This window comes from Tachypleus tridentatus, chromosome 1 (assembly GCF_004210375.1).
Source record: "Tachypleus tridentatus isolate NWPU-2018 chromosome 1, ASM421037v1, whole genome shotgun sequence".
Taxonomy (NCBI): domain Eukaryota; kingdom Metazoa; phylum Arthropoda; class Merostomata; order Xiphosura; family Limulidae; genus Tachypleus; species Tachypleus tridentatus.
In genome coordinates, this window is record NC_134825.1 from 118,417,981 (window position 1) to 118,445,680 (window position 27,700).

General features: G+C 34.5%; 1 protein-coding gene across 1 annotated transcript in view; it reads right to left on the minus strand.

The window, feature by feature from the left end:
* The window catches only part of LOC143222404 (protein turtle homolog B-like), a 124,411-nt gene extending 98,254 nt beyond the window's left edge, over positions 1-26,157 (minus strand). The window contains exons 1-2 of the mRNA XM_076448886.1: positions 25,988-26,157; positions 9,853-10,327 (exon numbers count right to left, since the gene is read on the minus strand). Of these exons, the coding sequence (XP_076305001.1) occupies positions 9,853-9,934 (82 nt within the window). The 5' untranslated portion in view covers positions 9,935-10,327; positions 25,988-26,157. The remainder of the gene's footprint in view (positions 1-9,852; positions 10,328-25,987) is intronic.
* Positions 26,158-27,700: the final 1,543 nt, after the last annotated feature.

Here is a 27,700-nt window from a genome sequence, read left to right on the forward strand (position 1 = left end):
GATCTACACCTCTCGTGCTTTATTGTTCAAACCAGAAGTAATATAAGATCTACACCTCTCGTGCTTTATTGTTCAAACCAGAAGTAATATAAGATCTACACCTCTCGTGCTTTATTGTTCAAACCAGAAGTAATATAAGATCTACACCTCTCATGCTTTATTGTTCAAACCAGAAGTAATATAAGATCTACACCTCTCGTGCTTTATTGTTCAAACCAGAAGTAATATAAGATCTACACCTCTCATGCTTTATTGTTCAAACCAGAAGTAATATAAGATCTACACCTCTCAGAAGTGCTTTATTGTTCAAACCAGAAGTAATATAAGATCTACACCTCTCGTGCTTTATTGTTCAAACCAGAAGTAATATAAGATCTACACCTCTCGTGCTTTATTGTTCAAACCAGAAGTAATATAAGATCTACACCTCTCGTGCTTTATTGTTCAAACCAGAAGTAATATAAGATCTACACCTCTCGTGCTTTATTGTTCAAACCAGAAGTAATATAAGATCTACACCTCTCGTGCTTTATTGTTCAAACCAGAAGTAATATAAGATCTACACCTCTCGTGCTTTATTGTTCAAACCAGAAGTAATATAAGATCTACACCTCTCGTGCTTTATTGTTCAAACCAGAAGTAATATAAGATCTACACCTCTCGTGCTTTATTGTTCAAACCAGAAGTAATATGCTTTATTGTTCAAACCAGAAGTAATATAAGATCTACACCTCTCATGCTTTATTGTTCAAACCAGAAGTAATATAAGATCTACACCTCTCGTGCTTTATTGTTCAAACCAGAAGTAATATAAGATCTACACTCTCTCATGCTTTATTGTTCAAACCAGAAGTAATATAAGATCTACACCTCTCGTGCTTTATTGTTCAAACCAGAAGTAATATAAGATCTACACCTCTCGTGCTTTATTGTTCAAACCAGAAGTAATATAAGATCTACACCTCTCGTGCTTTATTGTTCAAACCAGAAGTAATATAAGATCTACACCTCTCGTGCTTTATTGTTCAAACCAGAAGTAATATAAGATCTACACCTCTCGTGCTTTATTGTTCAAACCAGAAGTAATATAAGATCTACACCTCTCAGAAGTAATATGATCTACACCTCTCGTGCTTTATTGTTCAAACCAGAAGTAATATAAGATCTACACCTCTCGTGCTTTATTGTTCAAACCAGAAGTAATATAAGATCTACACCTCTCGTGCTTTATTGTTCAAACCAGAAGTAATATAAGATCTACACCTCTCGTGCTTTATTGTTCAAACCAGAAGTAATATAAGATCTACACCTCTCGTGCTTTATTGTTCAAACCAGAAGTAATATAAGATCTACACCTCTCGTGCTTTATTGTTCAAACCAGAAGTAATATAAGATCTACACCTCTCGTGCTTTATTGTTCAAACCAGAAGTAATATAAGATCTACACTCTCTCGTGCTTTATTGTTCAAACCAGAAGTAATATAAGATCTACACCTCTCGTGCTTTATTGTTCAAACCAGAAGTAATATAAGATCTACACCTCTCGTGCTTTATTGTTCAAACCAGAAGTAATATAAGATCTACACCTCTCGTGCTTTATTGTTCAAACCAGAAGTAATATAAGATCTACACCTCTCGTGCTTTATTGTTCAAACCAGAAGTAATATAAGATCTACACCTCTCGTGCTTTATTGTTCAAACCAGAAGTAATATAAGATCTACACCTCTCGTGCTTTATTGTTCAAACCAGAAGTAATATAAGATCTACACCTCTCGTGCTTTATTGTTCAAACCAGAAGTAATATAAGATCTACACCTCTCGTGCTTTATTGTTCAAACAAGAAGTAATATGAGATATACACCTTATGTGCTTTATTGTTCAAACCAGAAGTAATATAAGATCTACACCTCTCGTGCTTTATTGTTCAAACCAGAAGTAATATAAGATCTACACCTCTCGTGCTTTATTGTTCAAACCAGAAGTAATATAAGATCTACACCTCTCGTGCTTTATTGTTCAAACCAGAAGTAATATAAGATCTACACCTCTCGTGCTTTATTGTTCAAACCAGAAGTAATATAAGATCTACACTCTCAGAAGTGCTTTATTGTTCAAACCAGAAGTAATATAAGTGCTTTATTGTTCAAACCAGAAGTAATATAAGATCTACACCTCTCGTGCTTTATTGTTCAAACCAGAAGTAATATAAGATCTACACCTCTCGTGCTTTATTGTTCAAACCAGAAGTAATATAAGATCTACACCTCTCATGCTTTATTGTTCAAACCAGAAGTAATATAAGATCTACACCTCTCGTGCTTTATTGTTCAAACCAGAAGTAATATAAGATCTACACCTCTCGTGCTTTATTGTTCAAACCAGAAGTAATATAAGATCTACACCTCTCGTGCTTTATTGTTCAAACCAGAAGTAATATAAGATCTACACCTCTCATGCTTTATTGTTCAAACCAGAAGTAATATAAGATCTACACCTCTCGTGCTTTATTGTTCAAACCAGAAGTAATATAAGATCTACACCTCTCGTGCTTTATTGTTCAAACCAGAAGTAATATAAGATCTACACCTCATGTGCTTTATTGTTCAAACCAGAAGTAATATAAGATCTACACCTCTCGTGCTTTATTGTTCAAACCAGAAGTAATATAAGATCTACACCTCTCATGCTTTATTGTTCAAACCAGAAGTAATATAAGATCTACACCTCTCGTGCTTTATTGTTCAAACCAGAAGTAATATAAGATCTACACCTCTCGTGCTTTATTGTTCAAACCAGAAGTAATATAAGATCTACACCTCTCATGCTTTATTGTTCAAACCAGAAGTAATATAAGATCTACACCTCTCTTTATTGTTCAAACGTGCTTTATTGTTCAAACCAGAAGTAATATAAGATCTACACCTCTCTCTCAGAAGTAATATGATTTATTGTTCAAACCAGAAGTAATATAAGATCTACACCTCTCGTGCTTTATTGTTCAAACCAGAAGTAATATAAGATCTACACCTCTCGTGCTTTATTGTTCAAACCAGAAGTAATATAAGATCTACACCTCTCTTTATTGTTCAAACCAGAAGTAATATAAGTGCTTTATTGTTCAAACCAGAAGTAATATAAGATCTACACCTCTCGTGCTTTATTGTTCAAACCAGAAGTAATATAAGATCTACACCTCTCATGCTTTATTGTTCAAACCAGAAGTAATATAAGATCTACACCTCTCGTGCTTTATTGTTCAAACCAGAAGTAATATAAGATCTACACCTCTCGTGCTTTATTGTTCAAACCAGAAGTAATATAAGATCTACACCTCTCGTGCTTTATTGTTCAAACCAGAAGTAATATAAGATCTACACCTCTCAGAAGTAATATGCTTTATTGTTCAAACCAGAAGTAATATAAGATCTACACCTCTCGTGCTTTATTGTTCAAACCAGAAGTAATATAAGATCTACACCTCTCGTGCTTTATTGTTCAAACCAGAAGTAATATAAGATCTACACCTCTCGTGCTTTATTGTTCAAACCAGAAGTAATATAAGATCTACACCTCTCGTGCTTTATTGTTCAAACCAGAAGTAATATAAGATCTACACCTCTCGTGCTTTATTGTTCAAACCAGAAGTAATATAAGATCTACACCTCTCGTGCTTTATTGTTCAAACCAGAAGTAATATAAGATCTACACCTCTCATGCTTTATTGTTCAAACCAGAAGTAATATAAGATCTACACCTCTCGTGCTTTATTGTTCAAACCAGAAGTAATATAAGATCTACACCTCTCATGCTTTATTGTTCAAACCAGAAGTAATATAAGATCTACACCTCTCGTGCTTTATTGTTCAAACCAGAAGTAATATAAGATCTACACCTCTCGTGCTTTATTGTTCAAACCAGAAGTAATATAAGATCTACACCTCTCGTGCTTTATTGTTCAAACCAGAAGTAATATAAGATCTACACCTCTCATGCTTTATTGTTCAAACCAGAAGTAATATAAGATCTACACCTCTCGTGCTTTATTGTTCAAACCAGAAGTAATATAAGATCTACACCTCTCGTGCTTTATTGTTCAAACCAGAAGTAATATAAGATCTACACTCTCTCAGAAGTAATATAAGTGCTTTATTGTTCAAACCAGAAGTAATATAAGATCTACACCTCTCGTGCTTTATTGTTCAAACCAGAAGTAATATAAGATCTACACCTCTCGTGCTTTATTGTTCAAACCAGAAGTAATATAAGATCTACACCTCTCGTGCTTTATTGTTCAAACCAGAAGTAATATAAGATCTACACCTCTCGTGCTTTATTGTTCAAACCAGAAGTAATATAAGATCTACACCTCTCATGCTTTATTGTTCAAACCAGAAGTAATATAAGATCTACACCTCTCGTGCTTTATTGTTCAAACCAGAAGTAATATAAGATCTACACCTCTCGTGCTTTATTGTTCAAACCAGAAGTAATATAAGATCTACACCTCTCGTGCTTTATTGTTCAAACCAGAAGTAATATAAGATCTACACCTCTCATGCTTTATTGTTCAAACCAGAAGTAATATAAGATCTACACCTCTCGTGCTTTATTGTTCAAACCAGAAGTAATATAAGATCTACACCTCTCGTGCTTTATTGTTCAAACCAGAAGTAATATAAGATCTACACCTCTCGTGCTTTATTGTTCAAACCAGAAGTAATATAAGATCTACACCTCTCGTGCTTTATTGTTCAAACCAGAAGTAATATAAGATCTACACCTCTCGTGCTTTATTGTTCAAACCAGAAGTAATATAAGATCTACACCTCTCGTGCTTTATTGTTCAAACCAGAAGTAATATAAGATCTACACCTCTCGTGCTTTATTGTTCAAACCAGAAGTAATATAAGATCTACACCTCTCGTGCTTTATTGTTCAAACCAGAAGTAATATAAGATCTACACCTCTCAGAAGTAATATAAGTGCTTTATTGTTCAAACCAGAAGTAATATAAGATCTACACCTCTCTCTCAAACCAGAAGTAATATAAGTGCTTTATTGTTCAAACCAGAAGTAATATAAGATCTACACCTCTCGTGCTTTATTGTTCAAACCAGAAGTAATATAAGATCTACACCTCTCATGCTTTATTGTTCAAACCAGAAGTAATATAAGATCTACACCTCTCGTGCTTTATTGTTCAAACCAGAAGTAATATAAGATCTACACCTCTCGTGCTTTATTGTTCAAACCAGAAGTAATATAAGATCTACACCTCTCGTGCTTTATTGTTCAAACCAGAAGTAATATAAGATCTACACCTCTCGTGCTTTATTGTTCAAACCAGAAGTAATATAAGATCTACACCTCTCGTGCTTTATTGTTCAAACCAGAAGTAATATAAGATCTACACCTCTCGTGCTTTATTGTTCAAACCAGAAGTAATATAAGATCTACACCTCTCGTGCTTTATTGTTCAAACCAGAAGTAATATAAGATCTACACCTCTCATGCTTTATTGTTCAAACCAGAAGTAATATAAGATCTACACCTCTCGTGCTTTATTGTTCAAACCAGAAGTAATATAAGATCTACACCTCTCATGCTTTATTGTTCAAACCAGAAGTAATATAAGATCTACACCTCTCGTGCTTTATTGTTCAAACCAGAAGTAATATAAGATCTACACCTCTCTCGTGCTTTATTGTTCAAACCAGAAGTAATATAAGATCTACACCTCTCGTGCTTTATTGTTCAAACCAGAAGTAATATAAGATCTACACCTCTCATGCTTTATTGTTCAAACCAGAAGTAATATAAGATCTACACCTCTCGTGCTTTATTGTTCAAACCAGAAGTAATATAAGATCTACACCTCTCATGCTTTATTGTTCAAACCAGAAGTAATATAAGATCTACACCTCTCGTGCTTTATTGTTCAAACCAGAAGTAATATAAGATCTACACCTCTCGTGCTTTATTGTTCAAACCAGAAGTAATATAAGATCTACACCTCTCGTGCTTTATTGTTCAAACCAGAAGTAATATAAGATCTACACCTCTCGTGCTTTATTGTTCAAACCAGAAGTAATATAAGATCTACACCTCTCGTGCTTTATTGTTCAAACCAGAAGTAATATAAGATCTACACCTCTCTCTTTATTGTTCAAACCAGAAGTAATATGCTTTATTGTTCAAACCAGAAGTAATATAAGATCTACACCTCTCAGAAGTAATATGCTTTATTGTTCAAACCAGAAGTAATATAAGATCTACACCTCTCATGCTTTATTGTTCAAACCAGAAGTAATATAAGATCAACCTCTCGTGCTTTATTGTTCAAACCAGAAGTAATATAAGATCCAGCTTTATTGTTCAAACCAGAAGTAATATAAGATCTACACCTCTCTTGCTTTATTGTTCAAACAAGAAGTAATATGAGATCTACACCTCATGTTCTTTATTGTTCAAACCAGAAGTAATATAAGATCTACACCTCTCATGCTTTATTGTTCAAACCAGAAGTAATATAAGATCTACACCTCTCGTGCTTTATTGTTCAAACCAGAAGTAATATAAGATCTACACCTCTCGTGCTTTATTGTTCAAACCAGAAGTAATATAAGATCTACACCTCTCGTGCTTTATTGTTCAAACCAGAAGTAATATAAGATCTACACCTCTCATGCTTTATTGTTCAAACCAGAAGTAATATAAGATCTACACCTCTCGTGCTTTATTGTTCAAACCAGAAGTAATATAAGATCTACACCTCTCGTGCTTTATTGTTCAAACCAGAAGTAATATAAGATCTACACCTCTCGTGCTTTATTGTTCAAACCAGAAGTAATATAAGATCTACACCTCTCGTGCTTTATTGTTCAAACCAGAAGTAATATAAGATCTACACCTCTCCTTTATTGTTCAAAAGTAATATAAGATCTACACCTCTCGTGCTTTATTGTTCAAAGCCTTAACCACCTGTCCATGCCGGGCCACAAACTATTTAAAGATGAATTTCACATATTTGTTCCCCGACGGAACAGCAGAAATCTTCGTATTTACAAGCTAAATTCAGGGTTTCGAATCCCTTCAGTGGACACATCATCTGTCCCTCTATGGCCTTCTTACAAGAAACAAACACACAAATACAAACTTTCTCCATCAAATTACGATAGATAAAACTTGTGCTTACATTTAATCATACTAAGGTGTTCAGCAATGATAACGTTTTAAATTAATTTATACTTTCTATCCAGGGACACAGAGCTCTTTAGGGATTGTTCTGTTTTTATTACATTACATCAAATGTGTCAGATACCTTCTACTAAACTCGAGTTCTTGTTGACAAACTTTGCTGTATCGATACATCTCTTCACCCGGAAAATCCGCAGTGTCTTCTCTTGTCACGTTTTATTGACCACCCAATGTTTCAATTAAAGAATGTCACTTATAACATGTTATTTTTTTGACGTTTACATGTAAAGATTACATCAGAATCTGATAGAAGAGTTTTTCTTACCGTCACTAAAAATAAATATAAACGTCTAGATTAGCATGTATGTTTAAAATGTCTAACGTGTTAAGGTTTTGCTCTCTCGCAATATTATACGAACGTTATTACAGAAGATTTAGTTATTTGAATTGTCTGTTTGTTTTTGAATTTCGCGCAAAGCTACTCGAGGGCTATCTGTGCTAGCCGTCCCTAATTCAGCAGTGTAAGACCAGAGGGAAGACAGCTAGATATCACCACCCTCCGCCAACTCTTTGGCTATTTTATTACCAACGAATAGTGGGATTGGCTGTCGCATATAACACCCCCACGGCTGAAAGAGCGAGCATATTTGATGTGACGGGGATTCGAACCCGCGACTCTTGGATTACGCCTCGAGCGCCCTAACAACCTGGCTGTGCCATTAAATCCATCGCAACAAATTGTAAAAGAAATATATATAAAGACACAGAAACTTTTATTATTTTTGAAAGAAGACACACTTAATATACCAACTAAATTTATGGTTTGGAGACGTAACAACATAGTGAAAATACCATATATTTTTATGTTTCAAAAAGATTGTTAACTTCGTTCACACAAAGACAGAAGTGCAATAAGCGGTCAACATTATTGTAGAAAAGTGGATACGGTTTTACAACTTTAACTGAGACTTTAAGAATGCATTATGGGAAGAAATTGTTGCATCCTTTGAAATTAAATCTGACACGAGTGAACACGGATGGCTATATTACACAAATAATAGTAGAACACTGAGACTTTATTATGTTATCAAAATCTCATAAAAGAGTGCTTATCTTTCTTTCCTTTGGCAAATTAGGAGACGAAAAGTAAAGTCCTTATTTTAAATATTGAGGCTATGTAAGATGAACGTGCCGCATTAGTTTAAAAAACGAATGTTACACTTCAGGACAAAATAAAACATTCAGAGACAAATGTGTATGTGACATAATGATGAATCCAGGGTGAGCAAAACGCTAGCAGAATTTTCTAGAGCTTTAAAACGAGGATATAGAAAAATATCAAGGACTGGGTAACAAAATTTAACTGTTTATTGTACATTTTTACATGTTCGTTCTTTCTTTTAAGGTTGTTAGGCTTAACTGTATTTATTCTTTTAAGGTTGCTAGGCTTAACTGTATTTATTCTTTTAAGGTTTATAGGCTTAACTGTATTTATTCTTTTAAGGTTGTTAGGCTTAACTGTATTTATTCTTTTAAGGTTGTTAGACTTAACTGTATTTATCGTTCGTGTTATAACTCACAACTAATGGTTATGTAGTTTTGAGTTTTATCAGTAACTCTACTCATAACTCAATAAACTGAAGTCACAAACAAAGAAATCGAGAAAAAAAAGCATGTTTTAATGTATATTACAACTCCTTCACGTAATAACATATATCTTTGTTTGATACCACTGATCAGAATCGTTTATTACACAGATTTGTAATCACTAACTTGCCGGTAGTTATTTTACGATTTCTTTAGCGTAGCACTTACTGAGCAGGTGTCTTACACACTCCAGTTGCGTTGTGATAAAATAGTCCTACGAATTTATATTTCATAAAAGTTGTCTTGATTTCAAAAACGATTTTATTCCATAATTCAGTCATGGATATAAAAATAATAATATTATGTTTAAATTCTAGAACAATCGATAAGACTAATGTAAAAGTACACATGACGTTTTGTAAATAATCTGTGCGTGATGAACAAAATTAGTGTTTTGCGACATATCGCCACCTCATGATACATTTTATAACACACGTAAATAATGGTGACTCGGGCTGATAATAACAAAATCTTGGGTTCGAATCCCCGCGATAGACTGAGTGTAATTCGTCCATGTATAATTTTGCTCTAGAACATCAACTACTGTCGTACATAATATGGAAAATTAAATACTACATTAACAATGTTATTTATAGAGTTAACAATATATCGTTTTTTCTTCATACGGACATGTTTATGGGGTACCTTCAGAATTGTATACATTTATAACAAGAACACAATTCTAACTGCTCTAGATGCGACTCCATACATCCGACAAAAGCGATCACTAAGCATTCGTGTCTTTAATTAAACAAGTTAAAGTATACACAATATCCATAGCTAAAAAAAAATACCAGAACATCTGTATAGTATTTGTGAATGAAAGTTGAAAATCAACTGTTAAAAACAAGTGTAGTAATGGTTCAAAAACAATTGTAGTAATGGTTCAAAAACAAAGTGTAGTAATGGTTCAAAAACAAGTGTAGTAATGGTTCACGCTACTGATATTAAAATGTATATTTAGTTTACCAATCACTTCGCGGCCATATTTATATATCAACACTTACCTGAAAGTACAAACGGGTACATGAAACAAATGGAAAAACACAAGACTTCTAAACCTTTCGTTTCACACTTTGGTCTCTTCATTACTAATCGTGTAATTTCACTGACGTAGCTATTGACGCTTATGACAAACGAGGGAGCAGCAACCGTTATTTTATACAAAAACAAGTCAATAGACTAGTATTGATGGCACAATTAGAAGTCGAGAAGCCCGTGTCCCTCTAATCTAGATTACGGATTGCCATTCAGATCCACAAATGTGTTCAGACGGTGCTAACTTAGCGAAGAGGCGGTCGACTGGGCTTCTGTGTGCGGGTAAAGGATATTGTAGTCTGTCGATAACAGCAGGAAAGGCAGAAGTACACCTTCTATCTATTGTTCTCGGTATCGTACGGTGGCGCTTGAAAGCAAATGTGACGTCACAAAGCAAGTAAGTAAAAAGTCTGGAGTATTTATTTTCTTCTAGGTGATACGGCCCTAGATGAACGAAAATATAACAAAATTATCGTCTTCGCTGAATAATACATGACATTTTCTTCGTGTACAAAACATTAAGCTGATGTACTGTGAGAGATCTATCGATCGATGCGAGTCTGAGCATTGTATATATAAGTGACGTCACTAATGCCACAAGAACAAAAGTTTCGAAAGTGATTTCTTAGTCGTGTCAATTTTTTTGTTTCATTTTATGGATCCTACGTGACCGAACAATTTCTCAGAGAGCAACATGAAGTAATTTTAAGGCAGTTTATATCTTAACAATATTTAATTCATTTTTAACAAATTATTTACCTTACCATTTCTTGCTATTCGAAAAGATAAAAACTTCTTATTAAATTAATCAAATTTTGAAAATGATATTTTAAGTCTTAAAACTTAAGTCATAAAACACTATATACTGAATTAAGATACTAAAATGTTCTTCAAAATAATGGCCACGTGAAGCCACATTCACATTTCTTAAAGATAACATAAGAATCTTAACGTATCTTACTTTTAAATGGCATTGAAAAAATTAGATTAGAAACAAATACTTCACTTTAATATACATATAGTCGTGGAGGGCATAGCACAGACAGTGCTTTAATTTAGACATTCTATTTCATATCACTTCACGACCTATCGAAACCCGATTGCTAGATTTGTAAAGTGTGTAGAAATACACAAGTGAACAGCATTTATTTCAAGAAGCTTAATAAACTATAACTTAGCATGTGTTCCATGTATTATGTCCCATGTATAATGTAGTTTAACTTATATTCTATCTATTATATTTAACGCATGATATTTAGCTCAATATCTTTCCACTAAATATATCTTAATGTATGTTTCGCGTATTAGGTTCAACAAATAAGATGTTAGTTTACTGATATTCAACACAACCGAGATCTGTTTTTACTTATTTTTTATTTCATATATGAGATAATCACGAAATCTAACACGTTATTTAGTTAGGTTTGGCTATTGGGCCCGGCAATAGCATGGCCAGGTGCGTTAATGTGTTCGACTCGTAATCTGAGGGACGTGGGTTCGAATCCCCGTCACACCAAACGTTCTCGCCCTTTCAGCCGTGGAGGCGTTATAATGTGACGGTCAATCCCACTATTCATTGGTAAAAGAGTAGCTCAAAGAGTTAGCGGTGGGTGGTGATGACTAGCTGCTTTCCCTCTAGTGTTACACTGCTAAATTAGGGACGGCTAGCGCATATAGCCCTCGAGTAGCTTTGCGCGAAATTAAAACCAAACCACAAAAGTTGACTATTTTCAAAACGCAAGGGCTTATGTCAAAAATCTAAACATGAATGTTTCAGATTAATTAAACGAACCTGTTTAAAAAGAAGGTAAAAAAATACAAAAATATTATTTTTGCAAGGTGCGTGTCAAATTACTGTATTTTTATTTCAAACAGTTGTTGAGGCTAAATTAAGTTAATAGAATAACGAATTATTCCTTTGAGTGCCTTGAAAAATAAGATATTGTTCAGTTTAAACGTGAGAGTTTTTCACGTGGCTATTCTATTACGTTGACAACTTTCTGTATCATACGTTTGATTCAGTGAATCTGGAACCCTAATTTACTTTAGTGTTGTATAACACTTCCACTATAATATACCAAGAACATTAATTCAAACGTTTCATCTACTTTCCTATCGTAAATCAAAATGGATAAAAAAAAAGAAAAACAAATGTTACACTATTATTTTTACTTGACTTCACACCAAAACACCATGTATTACGATCAATATTGTGAAAATGTAAAAATTATAATTCGACTGGGTGTTTTTTATATCAAAGCCACATCGAGCTATTTGACGAGCCCATCGGCGGGAATCGAATTTCTGATTTTAGTGTTGTAGGAGAAAATAGACGTTAAGAGGTTTGTTTTATTGATGTATTATGTTCAGACTTTTTTCACAGTTATTTTGTGTGTGTGTGTGTGTGTGTATATATATTTTCTTATAACAAAACGACATCGGGATATCTGCTGAGCCCACCAACGGGAATCGAACCCCTGATTTTGGCGTTGTAAATCAGTAGGCATACCGCTGTACTAGTTGCAAAATAAGCAGTTTTAGTCGAGATTTCTCATTTATCTCTGCTAAACTATACTGCACTATATTTGATACTTATATATATATATATATATTGTTTCTTCATAGGGTACATATTGTTTCATTTTTTGGGGTCAGGCATGGCCAGGTGGTTAAGGACCTCGACTCGTAATCTGAGGGTTGCAGGTTCGAATTCCCGTCACACCCAACATTCTTACCCTTTCAGTCGTGAGGGCGATATAATACGACGGTAAATCCCACTATTGGTTAGTAAAAGGGTAGCCCAAGAGCTGGCGGTGAGTAGTGATGACTAGCTGCCTTCCCACACTGCTGAATCAGGGACGGCTAGCGCAAATAGCCCTCGTGTAGCTTTGCGCGAATTTCAAAAACAAAACAAACGTTTTGTCGTCCAATTGAGGTTGGTCAAATTATGGAATGGAAGTCTGTTTTATATTTACGGCGCTGTTTTATTTTTCATCAAGCCGTATAATAATGATTTATCAAAAGTTATACACTTAAAACGCTTTACCTAATCGGTACACAGTTACTAGCTCTACCAGTATTGTTGAATACGTAACTCGGTTATTATTATTACATTACCTAATTGGTACACAGTAGCTAGCTTTACCAGTATTGTTGAAGACGTAACTCGGTTATTATTATTACATTACCTAATTGGTACATAGTAGACCCAGAAAAACAACAGTTTACCATATCTATCCAATACCCTTAATGTGTGGTACGGCATTTTTTACTGATTCAAAATAAAGAGTAGTTTTAAATCTTAAGATAACTCTCCGAACATTCTGGTATGATATCGAAGACGCAGTATATTTAAATATAAATGTAATATACTCACAATCAATATTGTGTACACGTGATACTAAACTACAGTGACCTACGTTACTCAATTACCATAAACGTATTATCAGCATGAAGTATACTAATGATGAATATATGTTATATTTATCCCAAATATATGTTTGAGACGTATCCTTTTAATAACGAAAATTATTCTTTTAAATATTCCAAATTAATTTTCACAATTTTCAGAATGGACTAATTGTAATAAAGATGGTCACGTGGCTGTGCCATCTTTATGTTTACTAACAATTCTCGAAGTTAAAATTAAAGTGGTTAGCCTTCGTGTGTACGAATCTGATACCAAAATTGTCTTTAGAATTGGAAAATACATTCAACTGAGGTATTCATATTACGCATCATTTTATTGGTGTTCTGGTTAATCAGTTTGATAATTTAACCAAGCAGTATGCTGTTGATGAACTTAGCTGTGTTAGGGAAGAAAAATATCTTGTTGGTCAGTTTGATTAGTCTCATAATTTAACCAAGCAGTATGTTGTTAGTGAACTTAGCTGTGTTAGGGAAGAAAAATATTTTGTTGGTCAGTTTTATTGGTCTCATAATTTAACCAAACAGTATGCTGTTGCTAGTGGTAGGATTCTTGCATTGTTAGGTTTTATGTTTACAGGTATGCCACGTTAGGAGTATATTGTGTTCAGATTTAGGCTGCTTTCCTTAGAAAGGACTTTGAAGTATGGAAAATAATTCAGTAGAGAAATACTAGGGTGTCATCTGGAATTTAAAAAAATTCAAATAAGAATAGGTTGAAATTTCAATTCCACCGAGGGAAATTGAACCCCTAGTTTTAGCGTTGTAAATCCATTGATTTACAGCTGTACCAGTCGGAGACTTTACTGTCCTTTACGTATTTACAACGCAAAAATTAGTGGTTCGATTCCCCTCGGTGGACTCAACAGATAGTCCAATGTGGCTTTGCTACAAGAAAACACACACTCTACGGTCGTACCAATGAATACATTTAACATAATATAGATTAACATCATATGAATTATTTCTTCTTTCTATATGTCAAAGAAAACGATTTTATAGCCACAATACTATAGATATGTGTGTCGTACATCAGTCATAAAACAACTTTCTTGGATATCGAAAGAGACGAGAAGGGAACGTTTTCACACTGGATAATTTCTTCCTGTTATAAGAGTTTTCAGAATTACTTCTAACCTTCAGAGGACAGATTAAGAACACTAAAGTATGTTAGAGAACATAATGCTATGCTACGATTAACACAAACACACACCTATATATACACTTTCAATTAAACCACACGTCAAACACGCACAATAGTTAAACCGTGATGTATAGTTAACCACGAAATTGTCACTCTTTACAAACATTTATAAAGCACAAACGAAAAAACATACTATATATTTATACATGCTGTAATCTATGTCGTTAAAACATCTCAAACCACAATATTAAGTATGGATCCTCAAACCACAATATTAAGTATGGATCCACAATATTAAGTATGGATCCTCAAACCACAATGTTAAGTATGGATCCCTCGTAATAAAATAATTTTTAATTTGAAAACACAACCTTAAACACAACATTCGGGTGTGAAAACCAACTTAAGTTACAACAATAAAGAGCCATATGATACAGTTAAATCACTGTTCCCTTGCGCTAGTACAACGGTGAGTTTACGAATTTACAACGCTAATATCAGGGGTTCGATTCCCCTCGGTGGGCTCAGTAGAAAATCACACACAAACACACAAGTCTCTACTACTTTTATAAAACATTTTCTACTTATATTTTTCAAGATTTATTATTTAAAGTTTATATAGCAAAAATGCAATTAAACAGTGCTTGTTAAACGCATAGGATGATTGGATTCCATCACGTGTAGAGAAATATGTTATTACTTTTGTTGGTTACACACTAAGGAAATGAATAGTCCTATCTACACGGTTAATAAGCTCCTTTAATAAAATGAAATGTCATTTCCGCTGTGATTATATATTTCTCTAATTCACAACACAGACTAGAGGAAACTTTAATTTCAATGTCCTGCAGTCTCTAGCTAACAACTGCTAGTGTTACTTGTGCTTGAAATAAGTTTCAGCGTGTATCATTAGTTTGAATATAGGACATCAAATTAGTTCAAGTCCTACGTATACTTGACGAAACAAACTAAAGAAGTCAGTAAATTACATTTCCAACTCTGATGTGATGAAACGAATAACAAAATATAGAGTTGAGTCTCGCAGTTTTATCGTTAATGTTTTCTAAACTAATATGTTTTAACTACCTCTTGTCCATCTTACTAAAATGTAAAAACTTACGAAATCTGTGACGCTTGCGTAACCACAGAAAATTAAGTTAAAAATATCCCGTTTTTCCTGCAAGTTGTTAGTTTCATTAACCAATCAATATTTCCAACTGAATTTGAGTTCTTGTTTTGTTTATAATGTCTCACATGAAATCGTTCGTTGTTCTGAAAACCTCTTGGCTTTAAACATGGATATTACAAAACATCTGTATGTGAATACTTTAGTTTGGCTGAGATATTTACAGTTTTGTTTGTTTGTTTTTAATTTCGCGTAAAGCTACACGAGGGCTATCTGCGCCAGCTGTCCCTAATTTAGCAGTGTAAGACTAGAGGGAAGGAAGCTAGTCATCACCCCCCACAGCCAACTCTTGGATTACTCTTTTACCAACGAATGATGGAACTGACCATTATATTATAACGCCCCCATGGCTGAAAGGACGAGCATATTTAGTGCGATGAGGATTCGAACCAACGATCTTCGGATTACGAGTCGAGTGCCTTCACCAGCAGGCCATTCCGGGCCACAAACTATTTAACGATGAATTTCACATATTTGTTCCCCGATGGAACATCGGTAAATCTTCGGATTGTCAAGCTAAATTCAGGGTTTCGAATCCCCTCAGTGGACACACCAACTCTCCCTCTATGGTCGCCTTCTTATAAGAATTATATGTAACATTTTAAAATCACATGAGAGATAAAATATTAAATATTTTAAATAATTCAACATACTAGAAAGATAAATGACTTGTCATCAAGACGACATATGGTACCAAGTTGTGTCAGAACACAAGAAATTTCAATGGGTTTTGCTTTATTTTTACACTCTCTCCAGTGTATTTTATACATTTAACCAAGTGAACAGTTCCTAGCATTTTAAATACCACGTTTATTTAAGCGTAACTCTACATTTAACTTGACTGCATCGTATTTGGTTAACATACAGCAATTAGTAATATTTTTAAAATTAATTTTATTTTTGTGTAACTTAACCCTTAAATACATACTGTTTTCCAATAGAAATCAACGAGTTACATGTTTGTTTTTTTTGCGATCACGTTTCGTTTAGCGTACCTCTATACTTGGATCCTGATTGGCTAACTCTACACTTGGATCCTGATTGGCTAACTCTACACTTGAATCCTGATTGGCTAATATAAATCGATGTACGATATTTTTTTAGCATTAATTCGTTAATCCCCCTTTATCTCAGTTGAAGAACGTAAGTATCACTTGTTATGTAGGTAACTGGTTTTAGTATTGCTTTAGGCTTAACACCTAATCTTGAGTAGATGAAACGCAAACGTTAGTAACTGTTTTAACGTTTGTTGTTTTTCAATAAAAAGACAACACTTGAAATATGCGAAATATCTGAAGGATCCTTGTCAGTGTTAAGTGTTTTATATCCTTTAATACGAAACATTCGTAGGACTATATATCTTGCGTTCGAAACTGCTTTAGTGTTTCATTCAATTTAAAAGTAACTCTGATTACAAACAATAAAAAAGGGCCCCGGCATGGCCAGGTGGGTTAAGGCGTTGGACTCGTAATCCGAGGGTCGCGTGTTCGAATCCCGGTCACACCAAACATGCTCGTCCTTTCAGCCGTAAGAGCGTTATAATGTGACTGTCATTCCGTCGGTAAAAGAGTAGCCCAAGCCTCATCGCACTAAATATGCTTGTCCCTTCAGCCATGGGGGCGTTATAATATGATGGTGAATCCCACTATTCGTTGGTAAAAGAGTAGCCCAAGAGTTGGCTGCGGGTGGTGGTGACTAGCTGCCTTCCATTTAGTCTTACACTGCTAAATTAGGGACGGCTAGCGCAGATAGCCCTCGAGTAGCTTTGCGCGAAATTAAAAAAAAACAACAACAAAAATCTCTGTTCTGCTTAAAACGTTTACATTAGAACCACTTGTGTTAATTTGCAATTATCCATAAATAACTAAACTTTCCCTGAATTTTACAAATTACACGCAATGGTATTTATAGACATACTTTGATAATGGGAGTTTTTCCATCTATCACAACTTAAACATAATTGTTTTTTTTTAAATGAGCTTCATTGTATAATCATAGTTTTTAATTATTTATTTATTTGTATGGATGGGTGCGCTGATGCCATTGTAGGCAGATATTTATTAATGTACTATTCTACATAATAAAGTGAAAGTTTGATATGATGTTATTCGTGTAACAACTCGGTTTTGCTTTACGTTACGTTTACTTCATAAAGTCTTACTAAAATATGCATGTTTTCTTCAGAACGCTTAGCTGTCGTATAACGAATGACAACTAACTTCTTTGCCACAAAGTGGTTCACGTCATAGTATGGACAGTGTATGATCACTGCAAGTAACTGGGTTCTGATGGTTAGGTTAAAGGGAGAGTTCTCTAAGACAGCAATCTGTTGGTTCTTACTTAGGACTTCTTCGCAAGTTTAATTTATTTAGTTTTACATTGGTTCTGCGAAAACATAAGCGGAGAACAGAGTTAGTTTTCAAACTTTTAACATTTGGAAAAATTGCAAAAAGAAACATGAAATGAAGCGAATGGAAGTATTATGAGCCCATTGAGGGTATTCGAACCCCTGATTTTAGCGTTGTAAATCTGTAGACTTACTGCTGTTCTAGCGGGGGACATTATCAAATGTAAAGGTTTCTTTTTGATCCCCATCGGTGGTTTTGACCTAGAGGAAAGATTGTTTCTTTGTTTTTGAATTTCGCGCAAAGCTACACGAGGACTATCTGCTCTAGACGTCGCTAATTTAGCAAAGGAAAGGCAGCTAGTCATCACCACCCCCCGCCAACTCTCGGGTTACTCTTTTACCAACGAATAGTGGGATTGACCGTAAAATAATAACGCCCTCAACTTTGAAAGGAAGAACACGTTTGGTGTGACTTGAATTCGAACCCGTGATTCTCAGATTACGAGTCAAGCGCCCTAATAACCTGGCCATGTCGGGCCTGAAATGTAAAGATATGTTTGTATGTCGTGGTTAAACCTACTTTCGAACAATACATCATACAAGAGTAAAACATTAGCTCTAAATGGTATATGTTTATAGTCACCACCATATTGCGCTTACATTAAAGTGTTGATTAAACGACCCAAAGGCTTTAGGCAAGCTCTAAGCAACAATTATTACATTATAATGTCACCCAACTTACATTACTGTGTATGTAAGAATGGATATTGTGTTATTTTAAGGTTTGTTTGCTTGTTTTTGGATTTCGTGCAAAGATACACGATGGCTATCTTCGCTAGTCGACCCTAATTTATCAATGCAAGACTAGATACAAGGCAGCTAGTCATCACCACTCACCGCCAACTCTTGAGCCACTTTTTTACCAACGAATAGTTGGATTAACCGTAAATTATAACGCCCCAACGCTGAAAGGGCGAGTATGTTTGGTGCGACGGGGATTCGAACCAGCGACCTTCAGATCATTAGTCGAACGCTTTAACCACCTGACCGTGCCAGGGCCTATATTACTAAATAGACGTAGAAAAGGGTTATGTTGGTTCTGGTAAATAAAGTTTTGTCATTGTATCTGTCATACGTACATTTAGAATGTAATTGTTGTAACAAAACTAAAATATGAAGTTACATTTGATGAAATGTTTCAACGGTTAAACTAAGTTAAATTATGTAGTAAGCATAACAGGATGTTTACTAGAAAATACCCAACGTACGCGATATTTCACTGATGGTAAATAATATACCATACAAAAGAAATATTTCGAGTTCCCACTTTTTATTATCAGAATTGTGTTTAACTAACAGATGTGTCTCTACCTGTCAGAACTTAAGGAATTTCAGTGACAACGTGTCACTGCTGATAACATGTTTTCTGTCATCGAGATTCGGACACACTATACAGACCTAATTTTACTTAACTTATAAATCGTGCTTGTCTGCAGTGTTATTGTAAAAAATGAGACAGAAGAAACACAAAAGGGCAACACGGATCTTTCAATCAACACTACTTTTCAATCTGTTCATCCAAGCGCCAGAGCCACCGTTCCGATTATGTTCCTTGAAGGGGATCAATAATTGGATCAAACTGTGATCCACTGACAGTTTAAATGAAAATAAATAGCACAAGAAACACGGAAGATCTGATAATGACATTTTACAGAATCCGAAACGTTATCCACTTTAATTCCAAAACAAAATACACTTCCTAGAAGTCCTTCGTCACGCGAAACGAATTGGACGAAGTTGATGTGCAAAAAAACAAAATCAACCAGCAATACGCTGTATTAAAGGAAGAAGAATTCGAACTACGTACTTGTATGTAAATACACATTTGCATACCACGTATTTTACTTTGTGGAACTACATAAGAAATACAATGGTACAAAACTGTATTTTAATGGATACTGCTCATAAAACTGACTTCAGTTCAGAAGGTTATTACTATTTAGTTGAAATGTACCAACTTTCGCTGCTTTAGAAATAGTCCGGAGACGTATGAAACCGATCTATTTCAGTCCCTCTATGAATAGATACTAAAGCTACAGTATGGACTGAGTACGGACGGTCGGAATTTAACCCTACTTTCTTCCCATGAACCACATCTGGTTCTTTAAATCCAATATGATGTTATTTCTTAGAATCAAAGTGGCGATAATAACACAGTTTATGTCCTTATATGACTAACTCTCTCATGAACAGCATATGATAAGTTATTTCATAGGTTACAATAGCAAATTCGTAGCGTTTCATGTCTTTCAAAATTAATTTTCCAGTAAAAAAGCTATTTCCTTGTTGTTATGACGATTTATTTGCTATAATGTAACGCACTTACATTTGCCCTTACTCATGGCAAGCTTTATTAAAGAGAATTTATTCTTTGTTTGTTTCTTTTGAATTTCGCTAGCTATCCCTATTTCGGCAGTGTAAGACTAGAGGAAGCTAGTAATCACCACCCACTGCCAGTCTTGGGCTTCTCTTTTATTAACGAACAGTGGGATTGACCGTGAATTTATAATACCCCACGGCTGAAATGTCGAGCATGTTTGGTGTGACGGGGACTTGAACCCTCGGCTCTCGTATTGCGAAGAGTATTTATAGATGATATTGAGATACTCGTTTGAAGTGCAACAGATTTTAATTTGTCACTTCGTGGTTTTAAACTTTATATGCATTATCGTTATTTGTCAATATAAATATTACATATTATATTACAGCACTATATTACATATTATATTACAGCATTATACTACACATCATATTACAGCACTATATTACATATAATATTACAGCACTATACTACATATCATATTACAGCACTATATTACATATAATATTACAGCCAAATATTACATATTATATTCTTGCACTATATTACATATAATATTACAGCACTATATTACATATAATATTACAGCACTATACCACATAAGGTTGATGATTATTTTAATTTTTTGTAGAGAGATAATTGCATTATACAGCAATTATTAGTTTAAAGTCTATCAGCACAAAGGTTAGAAATGGTAAATACACTAAGTTTAAATTCTGTCAGCATAAGAGATGGAAGTGGTAAATACACTAAGTTCAAAATCTGTCAACACACAGGTTAGAACGGGTAAATACCCTAAATGTAAAATCTGTCAGCACAAAGGTTAAAAGGTTAAACTTAAGGTATTTACCAATTCTAAAATCTGTCAGCACAAAGGTTAGAAATGGTAAATACAGTAAGAAATTTATTCTTCGCAACTTTTGTGTAACAGCAGATTTGTAGATCAGAAATAAAAATCAATATACATGTTTTATATGAACAACTGACAGAAGTGTACCACTGGTATAAACTAGCACACCAAGAAAACTATAGAATAATTAAAATAAATTATTACTTGTTTGGTTACTCTGCTGATGGCGAAATTTCTGTTCATAATAAACGCATAAAAGTTTTACAAAAACTATAAATGTTTAACTTGTAACAAAATAGATATTATAGTCTACTGTTGCCTTAACACAGTTGTTGCCTGGCCATAACTTATCTGCAATACAGATAAAGAGATGCGCCCTCAATTGAGTTCAGGGGTACTTTAGAAGTAAAAATCGCAAAGTGAAATACTAACACTTTGAACAGTGGTGGAAATTGCAGCATGGTCTATTATTATATGGCAGAAGAACGCGGATATGTGTAAGAAGGAAAAAAGTGTTTATATTAGAAAATATTATATTTGCATTTTTATATCCTAGATGGACTTCGAAAGATCTATATTATTTTGTGTGTTTTTGAATTTCGCGCAAAGCTACACGAGAGCTATCTGCGCTAGCCGTACCTGATTCATGAGTGTAAGACTAGTGGGAAGGCAGCTAGTCATCACCACTCACCGTCAACTTCTGGGCTATTCTTTTATCAAAAAATAATGGAATTTGCCGTTGCATTATAACGACCCTACGGCTCAAAGGGCGAACATGTTTGGGGTGACGGGGATTAATGTCCGCGACTCTCAGATTACGAGTCGAGTGCCCTAACCACCCGGCCATGCTATTAGGAACAGAAATATAATACTGTCAGATTCATTACATATAAACTTTTTATATTTTATTGTATCTAGTTTTCCTCGAGGTTCACTTCGGAGAGTCGTGGGTTCGAATCCTCGTCGCACCAAACATGCTCGCTCTTTTAGTCGTAAGGTCTTTATTATGTCACGATTAATCCCACTATTCGTTGGTAAAGGAGTAGCCCGAGAGTTGGCGGTGGGTGGTGATTACTAGATGCCTTCCCACTAGTCTTACACTACTAAATTAGGGACGGCTAGCGCAGATAACCCTCGTGTAGCTTTGCGTGAAATTCAAAATGAAACAAAGAAATGACTTCGGAGAATGCGAATTACTTACTATATACTAGTTATTTAACAACGATAGCTAGCTGTCGGTCATTTCTCCTCTGTTCACTTATTAATTAAAATAAGCGATCTACCAGTGTTATTAATGTTTCACCTTTATGGTTAAATTATTAGATGTATATTAATAACATTTTGAAAGTATTTCGTTAGTATTAATTTATCAAAACTATTTGTCCCCCGCTAGTACAGTGATTTACCACCCTAAAATCAGGGGTTCGATTCCACTCGGTGGGTTCAACAGATAGTCCGATGTGGCTTTGCTACAAGAAACACACACACACACACACACACACACACACACACTCAAGACTATTTCACGTGTTTTTCTCAGATATACTACGGTTACATGACTTTGAATTGGTAATTACGAAAGAAAAACGTGTAAGGCCTAGTTGTTCATAACAGTTATACAATCACGTGACATTTCTTCATATGAGAACAAATTTCAATAACTTTTCAGGCAGTGTCGGATAATGAAAGACGTCACGTTACAAATCTGTCCTTTAAGTGCACATTTAAATGAATGTGTGCTGTAAATATGAAGTGTGTTGTGCTTGGTGCCATATGTGTAGTTGTTTACAGCTCAATGCATATTGAAGTAGGAAAACATCAACATGGTTACAAACCACTCACTCCTAAGTGCTAAATATTTACAGTGTATCCATACATCTGACCAGACGTCCTCTAAAGTAGTTCCATTAGTGTAAATGTAGCCTACCATTCATGAAAGCAAATTAACAGATTTCGCTTCTTAATTAACTAAGAACAGCAATTTTAACACATATTTATTTGCAAATAGATTATACCATAACAATTTACCTTGTTTGGAAATTTATGTACGTTGTTAAAGTTTATACTGTGTTTCAATTACCTGTTCACTTTTATTGTGTTTTCTTATGAAGGTGACTTGTTTGTTTTGTTGTTGATTTTTTAAATTTCGCCCGAAGCTGCACGATGGCTATCTTCGCTAGCCATTCCTAATTTAGCAATGCAAGACCAGAGAGAAGGTAGTTAGTCATCGCCACCCACCGCCAACTCTTGTGCTTCTCTTTTGCTAACGAATAGTGGGATTGACCGTTACGTTATAACGCCCCAACGGCCTTAACGAACCGGTCATGCTGGGCCTGCTACAGAACGTTATGATATCTGTTAATCTCTTCCCTCTAGTCTTACACTACTACATTAGGGACGGCTCGGTGCAGTGGGCTAACAACCGACTCACTTAAATACCTGTTCATGAAACCGCAAGTTATTGCGGCCCTATGTTCCTTGACGGAATCGAGTGGTAGATGATGATGATGACAACTCTGTAAACCGGGTTTCGATACTCGTGGTGGGCACTGCACTGTGTTGTTTTGTGCTTAAACTAAAAACGAACGTAAATCACATTAACATATTTTTATTATTTGTATAAAAATTAACTAAAGTTTTTTTTTGTCAGACAGCAATTTTAACATATGTACTTCATAGAAATATTATATATGTGTCTTAACATCACTGTGACGTACGGTTTGAATTCACAGTTTTGTGTATATAAGCTACTACTGATCTTCTCTGGTTAAAAATATATTAATTTTACGTCATAATATATTTCACTGAATAATGTAATTTAAATTTGTAATTTTTTAAAAATCCGTGTTAATTTTTAATGTACTTTAAAAGCGTATGTGATAGGTGTTTGTGTTTGGGGGAAATGTTAATATATACGGCCCTGCATGGCCAGGTGGGTTAAAGCGTTCGACTCGTAATTTTAGGGTCGCGGGCTCGAATCCCCATCGTACCAAACATATTCGCACTATCAGCCGTGGGGGCGTTATAATGTGACGGTCAATCCCACTATTCGTTGGTAAAAAGAGTAGCCCAAGAGTTGGCGGCTGCCTTTCTTCTATAAAATTATGCAAGGTATTAATGTGTTTAGATTTTAGAATTTCTCAGTCCATTTTTATCTCTTTCATATTTAAAATTTCCCATTTACACAATACCTATAATTTGCATTAAAATCGGACTCACTAAAACAAAAGGTTTTGGCAAATAACGACAATAGTTAGTTTGATTTTTAACCGAAACTACTTTGAATTTCCCGCATTTATTCTGTAAGTCATTTCCATACTTTCAACACTCATCTCGTCTGTATTTTCCTCGATTTTATTAGTATTAAAGTTTGTAATATCTAAGGAATGAATATATTCCAACCAAAATAAAACATGACACAACTTTATACAAATATATAAATTATTTGAAATAATTCTAGATGTTAATTTATTTCTGTCTCGTTTAACTATATCATTTGTAAGAAACGGTGAAGTTTCGTAGACTAATTAACAAGCTAGACGTGAACTTAAATACATTATGGTATTGTTACTAACACCATATTCGTCTCTATAAGAAAGTGATAAAAATATATTATATCATAAAAAACATACCTTTAGACGAAGACTACAAAACCAAAAGCTGAAATAGAGTACGGTTAATATTTTCTAAATGACTTCAATTTTAATATTCGTACGTGTTATATAAAAACAAAAACAATTACTGGAAAGATAAACCAGTTCCAAACCTTTCCCTGTAAGTAATTTCTATTTTTTTTTAATAAACCTTCTAAATAAATCTGCTATGTAAAATCATTCTTTCTACTAATAACAGGAAATAAACTGGTACGTAACAAACCTGTCGAAATAAATGTTTGTGTAAGAGCTCACTGTTTCATAAAACCACCTTCTTAAACTATCACACTTGTAATAATAGTCCAATCTGAAGTTATTGTGTATTTACTTAGGACTAACCGTTGGAAATACAGCTCTGTAGAATGATAACAAGAACTCTAGTGACTGAAATATACAGGATTTTCGTTTACACTGAATGTAATTAAGATATATCACAATGATTTATTGGTTAAGCAAAAGAAACAGCTATAATATAAGGGATCTGTAACAAACAAAAAGTGTTGTAAATATTTAGAGGTATTATGTGTAGAATTAAATTAGCTGCATTCTAATAAAAACAACAAGGCCTAAAGAAATGCAAAATCAGAAAATAAAAGTTAAGCTTCTTTTAATTTCGCGCAAAGATACTCCAGGGCTATCTGCGCTAGCCGTCCCTAATCTAGCAGTGTAAGACTAGAGGGAAGGCAGCTAGTCATCACCACCCACCGCCAACTCTTGGGCTACTCTTTTACCAACGAATAGTGGGATTGACCGTCACATTATCACGCCCTCACGGCTGAAAGGGCGAGCACGTTTGGTGCCACCGGAATTCGAGCCCACGACCCTCGGATTACGAGTCGAACGCCTTAAGACGCTTGGCCATGCCTGGCAGAAATTTAAGCTAATAAAGGAATATAATTCATGTTCAATTAGTCAAACTGCCTGTTTGAATTTCGATATGCAAAATATCAGATTACATAAAAATACCACTAATGTCTCAGTGCCAGTCATGATAAAACTACCAACTTTCAATAATTTGTTTAATTTTAATGTATTTTAATTATTAATAACTCACATATATTTAATGCACCATTGTTAAGTTATTATAAATTACGATCAGTCTCACGCATAACACTTACTGGGATGGTATTTTTCGATCTTCAAAACATACGATCTATTTAAACTTTTCAATTTCTACGTGTCATCTTAAAACCAATTTAAACGCTAATGTTAAAACTAGTTTTGGCTAACACGAACAGAACCTCAACTCCACGTGTACTCAATACTATGGATCACAAAACACTGCCAAGGTAACAAGTGTTTGAAGCTAGGCTGGTATTGGAGATTTCAACATAAACTACTCTGTGACAACATCCGTAAACACCCGATAAATCTAGTAAATATTCTACGCCTTAACGTGTACGCAAGATGTTGTTATAGTCAATACAATCGAAGGTGACTAAAGTCGACCTTCAGCGCCACGCCTCGGCAATTTTGAAAAACATAAAATATATTAATACTAATTTTTATGTAAATTATAAAATCACGAAATAATGAGTTTTTCTGAAGTTAAGCACAAAGAAATATAATGGACTATTTGTGCTATGCCCACCACGGGTATCGAACGGGCATTATAACGTTGTAAGTCAGCAGGCATACCGCTGTACTACTTGGATTGAAGTTGAATATTTAGTATTTTCTTACTTCTGTAAGAGATATTGAACGATTATTTTTTCTTGTTCCAATTTAGTATAATCCACTATTTATCATAGTAATACATGTTTTACATTATATAGTTCAGAGTGATTTGCAGAAAGCATTTACCATGTTGTTTAAGTAGATATTTTTGATAGTTTTAAATTTTACTGTTCATAGGGTGCTTGTGTTCTTTACCTTTAGTTATGGTTAAGAAATAGGTTCATAGGGTGCTTGTGTTCTCTATCTTTGGCTATGGTTAAGAAACATACTTATAGGGTGCTTGTGTTCTTTACCTTTAGTTATGGTTAAGAAACAGGCTCATAGGGTGCTTGTGTTCGTTGCATTTGGTTATGGTTAAGAAACAGGCTCATAGGGTGCTTGTGTTCGTTACATTTGGTTATGATTAAGAAACAGGCTTATAGGGTGCTTGTGTTCGTTACCTTTGGCTATGGTTAAGAAACAGGTTGATGTTTCTTTATGTTGTTACATCTCCTTTAGGATGTAATATGAAAGCTGATTGACATATATTATGTTTTCTAATTGTTTAGTTACTTTTTAAATATTTTAAACTTTTATTTGGCATCATTTGTCCCTGGTTTTGTTTCAGATTTATTGAATTTTTTCTAGATTTTCTTTTCTGTTTGTTCACACAATCACAAGCCAGTAAATAATACGTCAATCTATCAAAACGCTGAATATTCCAGTAATTATCAGAACTAGGCCCTTTAGCAATTACAGCTTTGCTCACTTAGTTCATCAATACTGGATGTAAGAACGTGTGATAAAAGCATATCGTTATTCAAAGGTTCTTGGTTCATTGTTCATCTCAGGAAGGTCTTCAGGCTTCGCAATGCTGAAAACCTTATCTGAATGTTCACAGTGTCCACTGATAGAGAATTGTGGGAATGAATGGGCTTCGCAGGAAATATAAGAACACGAAACACACAACTTTATTCACGTTCATTAAAGTGGTGACGTTTACGATATTCAATGATGGGATATTGCTATTAGCTGCACTCATGAAATATGGAAGCCGTGGTTACTTGTGAATGAAGCTTTCTCCATGTGTCGATAACTGATACGTTTCATTGTAGAACTGTAAACGTACGTTGTATATCATATTTCATTTCAACAGGTTCAAAATAGTGGTGTAT